The 15,592-nt window shown below is 42.0% G+C and overlaps 1 protein-coding gene across 1 annotated transcript in view; it reads left to right on the plus strand.

Moving 5' to 3' along the window:
* DSCAM (DS cell adhesion molecule) overlaps nt 1-15,592 on the plus strand; it is a 388,992-nt gene that overhangs the window by 310,862 nt on the left and 62,538 nt on the right. The window contains exons 19-20 of the mRNA XM_066314168.1: nt 1,916-2,049; nt 15,169-15,322. Of these exons, the coding sequence (XP_066170265.1) occupies nt 1,916-2,049; nt 15,169-15,322 (288 nt within the window). The remainder of the gene's footprint in view (nt 1-1,915; nt 2,050-15,168; nt 15,323-15,592) is intronic.

Here is a 15,592-nt window from a genome sequence, read left to right on the forward strand (position 1 = left end):
TGTTTTTAATAACCTATGTAGCAATTATCAATACAACATATCTATTTTAATAATTTAACATAAATATTGACCACATGCAGTGCTAAAATGTCTTTCAAATTCTTTATTTTCACAGTTTTTAAAACATATTTTCAAGTATTTTGACACAAGGTGTGTTTTTCAGGAAATTTTAAACCCATTTATTCTGATGTTAAATGTAGGCCTTGTTTTGTTTAAGTACAAGTTTGTGTGTAATGTGATTTTCCAGCTTGCAGGGGAAAAAAAAAATCTATCAATTTTGCACATTAGTGAAAGAGTGTTTCCATAGCTGGAGAGCATGGTACAGTGTAATGTGTGTTTGAAAAACAGCACATGCTCATGAAATCAAAACCTTTACCAAAATGCAAGGCTGCAAAGGGATGTATTTAAGATTACACAGCAAGATTTTAGCATTTCCGAGCTGAAGCTTTTTCCACGTGGTTTTAGACAGGAGGTTTGGGGGGTTTTAGCTGTTTTTCTGTGATAATTTTGATGTCTTATCTTACAGCTGCTGCAGTTAGAGAAATCGATATACTGCAGAGCCAGAGAGAGGTCTGAGGTGCTGAGGGCAGGGTGAGGGACAAGAATTCTGTGTGGGGAGATGTCTGCTCACACATCGTGACCCTGTGGGTCACATTGGGCAGTGCAAAGTGCTCATTTACACCCCACTTCATTAAATTCCCAGCTCTGCTCTGGATGTCCATTAAACTGTCCACATGTGTATTATTTATAACACTTTGGCACGGCTTGTGTGCTCAAAGCTGGACATTTATAATAATGTGTTGTTTGGCAATTTCTGTGATATGGACAAGCTATTTTCATATTTGGATTCAAACTGAAAGGGGAAATTTAGGTTGGATCTAGGGAAGAAGTTCTTTATTGTGAGGATGGTGAGGCCCTGACACAGGTTTCTCAGTGGATGCCCCATCCCTGGAAGTGTCCAAGGCCACTTGGACAGAGCTCTGAGGAACCTGGTCTAGTGAAGGGTGTCTCTGCCCATGGGAGGATTTGGAAGATATTTAAGTTCCCTTCCAACCCAAACTGTTGGAACTCTAGTCACTGAGAATTTTAGACTCTCTGTGCTGGCAGGCACTGACCCCCAGGAAAACACTGCATTTGACCTGAGGCTGTGGAAAAGGCTTCCAAAATTGAGTGACAGCACTGGGATTGTGGGTGTGGAGTTTGAATAGAAGTGGGTGATATCACATGGTGGAAAACTTAGAGTTGAAGGTTTTAGACTATACTAATATATCTAAAGCAAGATGCAGGTTTAGGGCACAGGCTGAGTCCTTCTTTTTCACTTTCTTGTTCATGGGTCTAAATGGTATTTTGTAATTGGGTAGCAAAATCTACATTGCGGGCCACAGGTATTTGGTTATTTGGTTAAAAGTAAAAATAATTTAGGTGTCATTTTGTAATTGGACAGTTTATCCTTAAAAAGTCTTGTAGAGAGATAGATACAGCTCCTTTTTTATTTTTTTATAGATAAGAATTAATAAACATCTGAGTCTGAACAAGAAATACTGTCTCGAGCATTTAATTCCAACTCTGTCAAAAAAAAGATAAAAAAGCAACACCAAACCATTCTTGGGTTCATTCTATGATTTTATGCAGGATGGAGGGGCTACTTCATGAAAGTTTAACCACCAGTGGCAGGTCCTGCTTTGGGACCCTCTGAAGAAGAGTTTCTCCCCTCTAAAGGATGGGTTCACAGCCCCCAAAACCTTCTCCCTGGCATGGGCAGTGTGGAGGCTGCTCCCTAACACAATGTCCATCTCAGTCCATGGGGTCACAGCTACCAAACCAACACACTCCCCTTTTCCTCTTACCTCCTCTGTTACCCTGGGATGGTTGAATATCTGCTTTTGGGCCACTCTAACACACTTTGCTTTCCCAGTTCCAGGTCCTCCTGCTGGAGTTAAAGCAGCTGCTGCCTCAGCCTCCACGGTTTTTGTGTCCTGGCTGCCTCCCCTGAAGCTGAACGGCATCATCCGGAAATACACCGTGTTCTGCTCACACCCCTACCCCACAGTAAGTGCCACAGCCCCTCCATGTGGGGCTGACACAGAGCATTTCCAGAGACCAGTCCTTGATCTCCTCCCTGCTGCTTCCTCTCCTGCCTTTTGCTCACCCTGAGCACGGCCAAAGGGAGTTCCTGGGGCTAAAAAAGGACTGAGAGTTGAATTTGGTTTATTCCACCTATCAAATTTTTGTTTAAAACCTACTGCAGAGCATTAGCTTACAAACAATTTCAGGAGATACATTTCAGTTTAATTATTTCAGTTGAAGCTGTGTATTTTTTAAGGTTTGGTTAGTTTAGAATGTATAAAGTTGCATTTCCCGGGACCAGCTGCAGGACCCCTGTTGCAGCTGGAGGCATGCATTTATTTACCCTGTTTTCATCTAAGTTCCTGCCTTTTTGGCTTGAGTATTCATGTGTGAAGGAACATAATGACTTATAAACAAATATATTTGCTTGTGAATAGGCTTATTTATGCCTGGAGTATTTGCCCATTCCAGCTCTATGTGCTTTTACTTGCTGAGAAAGTGACAGGAGGAAATATGAATTGAGTATCAGGTTATCTTTCTTCCTTTCTGAATCTCAAAGAAATTCAGCAATCTTTAAACACAAGGGCCAATTGCTCTCCCTAAATAGCCATGCATATTTATTTTCATGTGGATTGAAAAGAATACTTATTTATTTTCTATGTGAGGTTTGGATTTAGGTTTTATCCAAGGTTTGGTTTTCAGTTTTAAGCAGGACTTCCCACCAAAGGTAAAAAAATATCCCATCTTGGTTTAATGGGCAAGGAAAATACTGTTCCAAAAATTTCCAAAAAAGTGCTTCAGGCATGAGGAAACTTCTCAGCCCCCAAGGCAGGGGGCTGGAACAAGGTGGTCTTTTAGATCCCTTCCAACCCAAACCATTGTGTGAGTCTCTGATTTATGTCTTGGGATTACTGTCTCCTAAATCCATTAATTTCACAATAGTAGCAAACAAAACCATTTTTAGCACACCTTTAAATGTAAACTAACTGTTTGCATTAAAATGGAGATTTCCCATCACAGTTCATACGTTTCTATGGCACTCAGTGGGTTAAAGAGGTCAGAGTTTAGAGGACAGCTCTGAGTGGGGATCAGGCACTTTTCTGGGGGCTTGGAGAGAACACCAGATGGTGCTGCTGCCTTCTACAGATACTTTCCATGCACAAAGCTGCAGTGCTTCTTCCTGGGGCTTTGCTAGCCACATTTTTTTTTCCTGTATTTGCATCCCCAAGAAAATAAACATCCTCAGCTAAAAATATTATTCTCTACCATGTGAGTCTCTCACATACAAAACTTCCTATTTTGTGGTTACCTTTTTAAGTACCTCAGAGATGGACAATGACAGGCATAGCTGGGTTTTGTTTTTTTGCTGCTCTTGGCCTGAACAGAATCCTAGTGTTGCATTTTTGTGGTGCCCATTATGAAGGGGTATGTATGAACCATCATGGAACCATACCTTGGCCCCAGGTAGAGGCACTTGGAGGTGTTTGTGCTGTTTTATTAATTGCTGATGGATAGTTCTGAAAGGTGTCCCTGCCCTCAGGACAGATGATCTTTAATGTCCCTTCCAGCCCAAACCATTCTGTAATTCTATGATCCTGCTGCTACCTTCATGCAGGTGTGTGTACATATAAAATATATATATTCACACACAGATATATGTATAAATATGTTCAAAATGTATCTATGAGTCCCTGTTCCAGTGTTCTGCAGATCAGCAGGAGCTGTGGCTTGCAAAGATCTTCTGTATCAGCCCTGTGTGCTGAGTGAGGCAGGGATTACACTGGGGGCTCAGTTTCCAGAAGCCAAGTTAGACATTTTTAAACAAATGCAAGCCCTCAGGACATATTTAATATAGGACACACTCCCTCAGCTTTATTTCTAACAAAATGCTTTGTTATCTTTTATTCTGGAATGAATTGTGAGCTAAAAAAGCTGTTTTGTTCAAGGCTGCTTTGCAGTGAAACAAGCCTGCTGCAGAGCTGCTCAAATGCCAACACTGCTGTGCAGATACACTTAATATATCCAGGGAAGTTCTTGTTTGATTCACTGCTGGCAGAGACAAGTAGCTGACAGAGGAAGAGGTCTTAAATTAGCGTGAGGAAGGGAATAAATAAAAGACCTGTGTCTTTATCATCTCTTCTGCCACCATAAGTAGCAAGTGCTGTAGCTGCAGGTATGGAGCACTAAAAATTTCATCCATCAGTCACAGCTCTGGCTGCAAAATAACTTTGCTGAAAGTCTGCTATTCAAGCAGAAAGGCAAATTCAGTTTTCAGGCATCAGTGAGAAGAAAGAGAAAAGGACAGGGGTAAAGGTAAACTGATGGGGAAGGTGTATTCTTTGCAGATTGTGTTTTATTGCTGAGAACGAGTCAATACGATAGATTTTAGACAGGTTAACAACACTTTACATAAGAACACTGCTTCAGTGTTTAAGTCACCAACAGAAAAAATAATTAACTCTGTTGGTTGTATTGTGTATATTTTTATTACAAACATAACACTTATACAACCCTGATATATTGTAAAATGAAGATTTGCTGCCTCTTGCACTGTTCAGTTTGCTTTGCAAAGGCAGAAGCTTTTAAAACTTCTGCTGCCTCTGTATAGAACAAAAGGCATTTCTTCTCTAAAATATTTTGAGCCCTAAGGATGGTACTTGCCTGGAATGTTTCAAAACACAAATATGATTAATGCGTGAAAAATGGAAAAGATTCTCCACTGCAGTCTATTCTCTGGCCAAGATAAAGGGCAAATGAGGATTCAATTTCACACTGTTTAATTGTTGTGTCTATAATATTCTACAGGCACAATTAGGCAAAACTTTCTCTTTTTTATTCTGAAAATGTAGGAAAAAATACAGAAATATGAGACTTCATGGATCCTTCATTCTTCAAATATAAGAAACAGAATATGCCAGAATTTAAGTTAGAAAAATTATCCTCTGTGCTGACTCGTAGCCTACATTCTTGCTCCTCCCCACTTCCTACCACATCCATGTCCAACTTTTTGTAGGGTCTGGCTTCTCAAGACCACCAGAGTTGTGGCCAGATTCCTTCCAAGAGTGATGATTCCCATTGCAGTGGCAGGATGCTCATGGCACTCATCCTGCCCAGGTCCCAGGGAAGTGCTGTCACTGCTGTCCCATCCTGACAGGGGGATTTTCCCCCATGGTGCCACACACATGGAACACTGAACCCACAGAAATTAGGCTGGTTCAGTTCCTCTTGGTTGTGCAGCCAAAGGAATTCTCAAAGTGCAATAAAAAAGGAAATTTTGGGGCGTTTCTGAAGAAAAAAGACAAAAAACACCAAAACAAAATGAAAAAAACAACCACCAACCTCTTGTTGCATTCAGGACAGTACAATGCTTAAGGAATCAATGGGATTAGAGTAAAGTAAATTTAGATGTCAGAAAGTGTCTGGAGAAGGTTGCTGTGACACACAGGTTAGCTGGCCTGGGAAACTTTGATCTCAGAACAGGTAAAAAGCATCTAAAGAAGCAGGGAAGTGCTGAGGGCAGGAGAAGGAGGGTTAAGGATCAGGATCTTCTGGTGCAGGAAGGGATGAGAAAGTGCTGATGTACAAGGACAGGGAATTTTTGATATGGGAAATTCTGATTAGCTGGGGGAAACAACTGCCATGAGATCCTGGTAAAATATTGAAGCTGGGGCCCAGACTGTGGGATCTCAGTGCATGGAAATCTTCAAAACTTCATTTGACACATCCCTGGGCAACTTGATGCAATTTAACTTGCTTTGAGAAGGGGGTTGGACTGGGTGACCTCCAGAAGAACCTTCTAACCGCAATTTTATTTTTGTATGGCAGTTTAAGACTGGAAAAGGTGGTCAAAATCTGTATACAACAAGGGAAACCAGACAGTGGTACAGTTAATGTGCAACTCTCTGAGGAAAAAAAAACCACATCAGAGTGACACCAAGATGTCTCAAAAGTTAAAAGTCTCCAATAAAACTTGTATGACATTTTAGGCCACTGGCAGAGCTGTTTGTCTTTCCCATCTGAACACTTTTGATGCACAGTCTCCCAGAAGAAAAATCTGCTTTTAGCTCCCACTATCAGGAAATCAGAGAGTGGGAGTGAGGTCATCTTATTTCACATCTTAAGTGAGTTCCATGTGAGTGGAGGAAGGACAAGAACCAACTGACTGTGTCCTGAAAAGGAAAATCACTGAGAAAGGAGAATGGTCTCAATTTATTATGCTTTTTTAGTGCAGTTCTACTTACACAACTCCTTTCCATTAATCTCCAGGCTTTCCATGGAGAAAGCATAGAGTGATGCACAAACTAATGACCTGCTTTGCTGGAAACAGCAGGAAAATCCTGTTTAATGTGTTTGCTGCTATTAGTGAGTGACCCACCAGCAGATTAGCAAAACCCAAACAACAACAACAACCATAATGACTACACTTTTCCAATCAACAAGTCAAAATAGACTTTAATATGTGTATTTCTGATTGGATGATGTCACACCATTCGTTGGCACTGAAATTATTTTCCTAGTCGTTATTTTCTCAGCTCTTTACCTCACTTTCTAGCACAAGTACCCAAAGATTGGCAAATATGACACGAAGCCTGAAAAACATACAGGTGTATATTTAAAACCCAACATTTCTAATAAGAAGAATCAGTTTATTCTCTGGTCTTAAATCCTGACAGTAGTTTTGAAATGTTGCTGGACAAAACTGTTGCTTAGATGTGGGATTCTGCTAAGGGGTGATTCGTCCCTCAAACCCACATTTGACTGAGTCTCAAAAGACCAGAAGCCTGAGGACTGGAAAGAGAAGAAATTCCAGAACTATTGAATCAGATGAATGGAGTGAGAATATTCCTGCAAAGATCCCTGATGATGCTGTTGTGATAAAGTGGATTAGCTGGATGAGAAACCAGAGCACAAAGCAGACCCCAGTGCTGAAATAGGGGTGGTGATTAGGAATTATCTCGTAGTGCAAACTCTACAGTCAGCCCCAGGTACCTGTGTTGGAAAGAACCTTTGAAAACTGTAATCTACATTTCTGGACTTCTCCAAAGAATGTAGAAATATCCAAAAACTGAAAGCCCAGCAGAGATTCATGTTGGACTGGAAATATTTCTGTGAAACTGTTGGGTTTGGAATAGGTGGTAGATGAAGAGGTGCAAAGTAGTGATGGAGAAGAGGGAAATAATCTTATATTTGGCCAAAGCCCAAATCAATTTACTTGGAAACATAATCAGTATTGGAGACTGACCAACAGCTGGGGCAGACAATTACTGACCATTTTGATTTGCTTATTTTACTATGAGAAACATACTCTTGAGCCTGTTAGACTTTTATATTTGTTTCAGTTTTTTGCTTTTATTTAAACCTAGTAAGGGGAAAACACATTATGTGATTTAACCAGCATACACAGGAGACTCTGGGGTTGCTATGTGAAAAGAAAAGAGTAATTACTGCTCTTAGTCTGTAATTCATAAAGTCTAAGTGGGATTTAATTCATTTAACTTCAGACACCTTGAATAGAGTCACAAATACTTAACCTGGGGTCATCAAGGATTTCCTTTCATTAAGGAAAGAAGCTAGATGTCTGTGATAAACTGGATAAATCTCCTTCTGAAACTTTCCTTTCTTTTTGTTTAGTCTAGAGAAAGTATACATACTTATTTTAAACTAGCTGATCTGCAACATAAACTAGATGTGGAAGTATATGCAATTATCTTAAACTTGATCTTTAAACTATTAGCTGTCATAAATTCCCATCATCCAGGTGTTTTCCACTCAATTCTTTCAGGCAGACACAATTTTTGTATTGATTTTTGCAGAGGATCTCTCTGAATTCTAACTTTGGGTTTGCATCACACTTTCTTATCCTCATTTCCTCTCTGGATTAAAGACTTGGATAAAAGAAAACTTTGGAAAATAGACATTATAAGGCAGAAATGATTTGTTGCTACATACTGTGGACCTTTCTGTGATTAGAAGGATGCTGAAAGTTTCTTGCAAAAAGGAAGAAGTAGCTGGCAGAAGTTGGCTAAGTAGATAAAGTTACTGTTGGAAAGAAGTTTATTTAGAGTCAGCAGATTCTGTAAGGTTGAATTTTAAATATATGTTCATTGATTTGTGTATTACAAGCAGTATTTATCTCTGTATCTATATAGCACTTTTTACAGCATGAGGATATTTATGCTTATTAATTCCTGTGTGCTTTATTTAGCATAGAAATAGTGCATAATTTGGGAGTTATTTTAAAACCCCATATTGGACGGTATTTAAAATGTGTCTTTTTAATATACCACATGTTCTATTTTTAGCCTTTTTGTCGTTGTTTCACATCTTTGGTGCCAGCTTCCAAACATGGTACATTCATTATTTTAATTGCTTTGTCAACTTTACTTTTTTTTTGCCTATCTTACTTTTGTCAGAGAGCAGACCTCAGGAGGGATGTGACAGAGTATAAATTGATTCTGAAGATGTGCTGGTTTATATGATTTTTAAAAGGTCTCCTTGTAAAGCCCTACCAAAACCAATTTGATATTGATTTTTTCATAAACCTCACTTCTCGTCTCACACCCAGGGATATCAATACAGTCTGACAATAAGTCCTTGATGTCCTGATCCTGACCTTCCTGTGGTCACCAGCCTGTGACACCACACGCTGCTTCCCTCATCAGGAGCCTGAGGAGGCTCCAAAGGGACAGGCAGGTGGTGGACCTGGAAGTCCAGACAGTGGGTTTTCTTCCAGGGTAATACCTGGAAATGAGAATTCAGGAGCAGCTGAGGGAGCTCCAGGTGTTTATCCTGGAGAAAAGGAGGCTCAAGGGAGACTTTCTGGCTCTCCACAACTCCCTGACAGGAGGAAAGAGGCAGGTGAGGTCAGGCTCTGCTCTTAGGACAAGAGGAAATGGCCTCAAACTTCACCAGAACAGATTCAGGCTGGACATCAGGAAGAATTTCTTCATGGAAAGGGTGCTCAGGCCTTGGCAAGGGCTGCCCAGGGAGCTTTGGAGTGCCCATCCCTGGAGGTGTCCAAGGAAGGGCTGGAGGTGGCACTCAGGGTGACAAGGTGGGCATTGGGCACAGCTGGGACTCCATGGGCTGGGAGGGATTTTCCAACCTCAAGGATCCTGGGATTCTTTGGATTGGCAAGATTTTCCTGCCAGTTGGAAGGCAGGGAGGGACCTGCCTCTGTTCTTCCCAAAATTTCCATCTGAGACTTTCTAACATTTTAGTTCCACAATTAAGGTGAAAAACAAAAAATAAAGTAACAATGTCATATGGCAGCTGCATTCACTTTTGTGCACATCTTCTGTTTCCAACAGCTACCTTCAGTAATGCTGAGTGAAAAATAGATGCCACCTTTCAAAACATGAGCCAACACCTGAACAGAAACCATTTTTAGACCAAAGTGGCAGCCAAGAGCCTTACTGGAGTCCGTGGTCCAGGATCAGTGGTTATTTGGAGCTTTGAGAGTCTGTCCATCTGTGAAAGGAAGGCAAAAGCCAGCAGTCCTCAAGAAAAGTACAATTTGTGACCTCAGGCAGACTTACACATCTTCAGGGAGTTCACTGAGAGGGCACAGCAGTGTTCTGTCTGTTCTTTGCAGGGATGCAGAACTTGAAGTTCACTCTCTATAAATACACATATGTATTGACTTTTTCTTGCCCTGGTTTGCTTCCAGGTAGAAACAACTTAGTGTAGCCTCCAGTACTGGTTAGTTTGTGAGTCCTGGAGACTCTAAAATGTGATTTTTGGAATAAAAACATCCCAGTACTCTCTGCCCCTTGAGTTCTGTGTTGAGTTTTGGGCCTCTCACATCACAAAAGGACCTACTCAGGAGTGTGTCCTGAGTAGGATCTGAAAAACAAGTCTTAGGAGCAGCAGCTGAGGGAACTGAGGTTCTTCAGTCTGGAGAAAAGAAGGTTCAGGAGGGACCTCACTGTTCTCTACAACTCCCTGAAAGGAGGGTTTAGCAAGGTGGGGGGCAGTCTCTTCTGGCATGTCCAAAGTGAAAGGATGAGCAGAAAGGGCCTAAAGTTGCACCTGAGGAGGTTCAGGTTGGATACTAGAAATGGAAATTTCCCTGGCAGAGTGGTCAGGCCTTGGGATGAGCTGCCCAGGGAGGTTTGGAGTCACTGTGGGAGTATTCAGGAGGAGCGGCCCTTAGGGACAGGATTTGGGGTGATGCTGGTGCTGGGTGATGCTGAGACTGGAAGTTCTCTTCCAGCCTGCATGAATTCTGTTCTTTCCAGGAGCAGCCATGCCTGAGGTTGGGCAAGGTGGACAATTCAATGATGGAGTTGTACAAAAAGATGGAGATCACTGTGGTTTTACCACACAGAACTGAAGACTTACTTTAATTGTTCATAAGGCTCAGTGCTTGTTCTCAGCCTGATCTGTACCAGTGATGAAGCAGGGCTCAAAGAGCAGCACCTGGGCCCAGGAGGATGTGATGGTGACTGAAGTCAGTCTGCACTGCTTATCATGAGCCACTCCAAACCAGAATTGTTTTGGAAAGAGCTATTTTGGGCAGCACAAAACTGAGCTAGAAACCAAGTTAAAAATCAGTGTGGATCACTGGGATGGAGTGCTCAACTCACTGCCTGGCTCTCTCCCATGTGGCAGCAGAGCTGAGCCCAGAGGACAGATGTTTGTGGAGAGAGACCCAGCTATGCAAACAGCACTTCACTGATTTAACTCAGGCCAGATATAACAAACTCAGTGCTGTTCTGTGGGAGGCTGCAAAACCAGAGGCTCCTTGTTGTGGGCAAGAGGGAGCGGCCTGAGTGTCTCTCCTGAGCCCACTTCTGTTCAGTGGCTCCATTACTGACCTGGATAATGAAATAGAGAGGCTGCATATTAAATTAGCAGGAGATACAAGGCTGGGAGGGATTGCATGTACACAGGAGACAGAAACAGAATTCAGGCAGGTCTTGATGAACTGGGAAATTGGTCTGGAAAAAGTTGGATAAAATTTAGCAAGAAAATGGGTACCCTGAATAACCAAGTGCAAAAGTGCTGTGTAGAGAGCAATTCTCTTCATTCGTCAGAAGAGGATTTTGAGGTTATTGTGCCTCCCAAGATGAACATTAACAGCCTTTATAATCCTGTCCTGAAAAGCCAAATGAGAATCCCTGGAATTGTTGAGTACAGGTTTGGAAACTGTGAGAAAGCTATGGACCATCTTTAGACAGTCTGAAGGATAACAGAAGATATTATTAGAGAAACTGATAGAGAAAATGGGATTTCTGGACAACGTTGAAAGCACCAGAGTTATTTAGTTGTAAAAAGATAAGGGTACTGGTGGGGAAAGGAACGATAAAACTTCATGTAGATTAAAGACTGGTGCAAAGATCAAGGTAATAATCTATTCTTCATGTCCCTAATGGACTGGAAAAGAAGCTATGGGTTGAAACAGCAGGAAACTCAGGCCAGATTAAAAAAAAATATTTCTAATCATGAGATTAGTTAAGCAGTGGAATAGTTCGTGCAGCCTAGGGAGTTGCAAAATCTCCTTCTATTGTAAGTCTTCAAAATCAGGTTGGGGAAACATCTGTTTGAAATGGTGCAGACACGGGTGAGCCTGGTTTAAAAAAAGACTCAGGTGGTCTCTCAGGGTCCTTCCAGCTCTGTCTCTAGATGATGCCATTATTTTTTACCTAAAATTGGAATGAAAGCATACACCCCACTCTAGGTGGTAGATATATTGTTTATATTTAATTTTCAGCATGAGGCAGCCAATACACAGGTAACCAGCTCGTATTGGCTCTTACTTCACAACACACACCACAAACCTGGGCTGTTTCTTCCTATGTGGCATTCCCAGTTCACTTCCAGGTTTCCTGCAATGTGCAGAGAACAGAGATAGAGATCTGTAGCTCACTTATAAAATCAGAAGTTGTGTGGAACTGGCTGTATGCAAGGTGCAGGCTACGTTTAACTAAATAACCTTCCAGCCCATTGTAAATTCTATTTTTTTCTCTTAACTCCCTGCTTGGGAAACTCCCTGACTGCTTGGAAAATTGTTAGAAATGTATTTTTTTTTTCTATAGCACTCTTCTGAATTTTGTTGTGTTCAAAAACACAGCAAACAAGCCAACAAGTAGAACAAGCAATTAAAAATAGAAGCCAGAGGGATCAGAGTTTATGCACATTACCTATTAAATTGTGCTTTAAAGGAGTCAAAAATGCCAGGAGATGGCATGCTGCTTCAAAGTGTACAAAAAATGCACACCAATAGGGCTGAAGTTGCAGAGGAAAATGATATTCCCTCCACCAGCTGTTCCTCAGCATCTCTTGCCATTGCCTGGTTGGGGAAGTAGATTGACTGCACCCTGATAAAGGACTTTGATTTCATTTTGCTCTTCACAGCCTTTGCTGGATTTCAGAGGCTGATCTCTGTCTCTCCTTCTTAGACAGTGAGCTAAAGACAGAAGAAAAATTAACCCATCATCTATAAGCTGAAGAAAAATAGCAGTTAGGGAAAAAAAATCCCTTGAGCAAGCAGGTTACTGCTTCTAAGATTGAACAGCAATTTATGTTTTATACTGGCACATGCATGGGCCAATATGTGACAAGGTGACATTCCTTTAAATATTTCTTATTTCAATTGTTTAATCTTCTCTTTGCTGACAAAGCCGCCTTTTTTCCTTCTTGTGTAATCAAAGTCTCTGGCATGTTAGGCTAATTGAAATGACAGGCAAAAGTTTAAAGTAAAATCGATTCTTTGTCACTGAAGCATCCCCAAGTGTTTAAAAGGGAATATGAGCTGAGGAAACACAAAGATGTATGTTAACCAGTTAGAAACCAAAATCTTTTGCTACAGCAGCTTGTTTTAAGAAAATGAGAGTCGTTAATTTAGTGAAGTTGCATTTACCAGATTCAATTAATAAATTAATTCTGAGAATAATTGATTTTACATTTGAAATAGCCGCAGATGCAGATGGGTGAATGATGCTGGGAGAAAGAAAGGAATGGAAAACAAGGCATTTTAAAAGCTTTAGAGCAGAAAATCCTGCTGTTTGTCCATCTTTGGAGTTGCAGTGGGAAAGAGCTGATGGTTGCTGGAATGAGAGCTAGCACTAAGGAATTCTGTGCTGTTTAGCTGCTCCTGAATGCTGTATCCATGCCCCATGTCAGTAGGTGGTTTAGAAGGAACCTGTGCTATGTAACTGCATTAATGAGTGGAGCCTAAGTGCCAGAGACAACCTGGCCTGTTTGACTTTCAAATTACCTGTAGGAAATGCTGCCTCATGAATATGAAATTTCAGCCTCCTCTGCCATGATCAATACATTATTTTTTATGTATAACCTCACAAAGATCCAGCCTGTCAAGGTACGGGCATTTGTCCAATATTCTTGTGTAAATGTCAAGGCAGATGGTTCTCAAAACCTGCTGCAATATTTCACGTAATAATAAAGGTGTCTGGCTGCATTGACCTCCTCATATCAGAAGTGGGAACCAAGGCAAACGCTGGCTAAATGGGACAAATCAATTTGGCATTTTGACAAGCAAAGGGGCAATGAGTTTGGCTAGAAAATATGGGAAGTTCTTCCCCTGGGCTTGTTCAGAGCCTGGGGAAAGTATCTGGAGCAAGCCAGTCTTCCCAGAAAAATCACTCTCCATGGAAGGAACAAAATGTGTTCTTGTAGGAGCCTTTACATGGCCTCTGAAGGGAGCTGAGGTGCCTGCTTAGAGACAGAAGTCTTCACTCTGGATTTCAAATGTGAGAGGAGATGAGCTCCCCTCTTCCCCTGGCTGTAGGAGATGCCAGCTCAAGAACAGAGGAATGCAGTGCCCCATTCAGCAGCTGGAACTGTCTGCCACTTCACGTGGAGAGGTGTTTAATGATATCTCAGAAACATCTCTTATTTATTTGGAATTCACTTTGAAGGACTACCTATTCCAATGTTTTCAGGTCAATGTGCCTTTTGAAATGCTAATCAGGTGGAATTGGCCTTTACCACAAGCAGATATTTGTATATCAAAGAGATTCCTTGCACACTTTGTCAGTCTGAACCAAGTTTAGATTACATTGATGCATTATTTTTAATGCTGATTCCTGCTAAAATCTTCTTTTCTATGTCATTAACCTTCTAATTATTTTTAGCCTAGTGTTAGTTAGCCGTTACCAGGCTCAGCACTGCACAGGCAAGTGAGTATTATTAATTCCAATGGTTCATTACCCCTCTATTTTTACGTGCAGGCATCACAAAGCCCGTGTCAGAAATAAAAGCGGCAATATTGAGCGCTGTAACGCTGCTCAGAGCAGCGGAGACTTCCTGTGGAGGATGTGCTGAGGCTCTCAAAGCCCCCTGGAGGGATCTATATGTTCCTCCACACCTTTCCCTGCTCAGGTTGCTCCAAGCAGGATGCAGGAGCTCTCATGGATGAGCGGGGACTGCAGAGCAGCTGGTTGGCTCTGCTGCAGCCCTTGGGCAGAGGCACTTGAGTGGCAGAGGAGAGGCTGAACTGGCATTTCTTCCAGCACTTGTCCTTCCCTGCTAATGCAGCCAACTGGCTGAGATGACCTTCAGCTGGGAGTCTCTGAATGGAAGTAATTTCGTGATTAAACAGAACTAGACTTGGGGGAAGTTTGAACAGTCTGTTACAGAGCACAGTTTTATTCCTTGGTTCGCTCCACTGCTGAAGGGATAAGCCACCAAAACCCAAGAATAAAGAGCACCAAAGCTTCCCGGTGACAGAAATAGTAACCTCCAGATTTCACAGCAGATGCAGCACTGAATGCTCCGCTGGGAAACTTTTGTGTAGAGCTAAGTCACTTTGTCAGGACAATTGATGGCAAAATTTGGCCATATTTATTCACTCCCATTGTTTATCCAACCCTGTGAAAATAAATGGCACATAAAAGCCCTAATCTGAATAAAACCAATCTGTAAACAAGGCACAGGCACAAATTCACTGAATATGAATGGATTGCAACAAGTTCCTGTGTCTGCTCTGTTTATTGCCATCTGCCATCTGCTTGGAGCAATTGACACTCATCAGAAGAGCCCTGGAAGTAACAGGCTTTGTAGCACACACATTTATTTTTTTTTTTTCTCCAAATACTGCTTATTTTAGCCTGGAAACATTTGTCTCTCCCACCACAGGTGATCAGCGAGTTTGAAGCCTCTCCCGACTCATTTTCCTACAGAATCCCCAACCTGAGCCGGAATCGCCAGTACAGCGTGTGGGTGGTGGCCGTGACGGCTGCGGGGAGAGGCAACAGCAGCGAGATCATCACGGTGGAGCCTCTGGCCAAAGGTACAGGGGACAGCTGCTCAGAGCCAGCATGATGGAGCTCTTGTCAGGCTCATTGCTGGCAGATTTGGCGCTCCGTGCCTCCTCGGTGCTGGTGGGGTTTGTCAGGAGTCGCTTGGGTTCGCTGCAGAAGGAGAGGTGAACAGTGGCAGCTGGTTGCTGGAGCTTTTGGTGGAGTCAGCAGAGAGGGGATGACGTGCTCCTCCAGGGGGTAACTCATCCAGCCTGCCTTAGAAGGGAATAGATTGCTTTTTTGGAGCAATTTTTATCTTC

The sequence above is a fragment of the Sylvia atricapilla genome, chromosome 2, assembly GCF_009819655.1.
Source record: "Sylvia atricapilla isolate bSylAtr1 chromosome 2, bSylAtr1.pri, whole genome shotgun sequence".
Classification (NCBI taxonomy): domain Eukaryota; kingdom Metazoa; phylum Chordata; class Aves; order Passeriformes; family Sylviidae; genus Sylvia; species Sylvia atricapilla.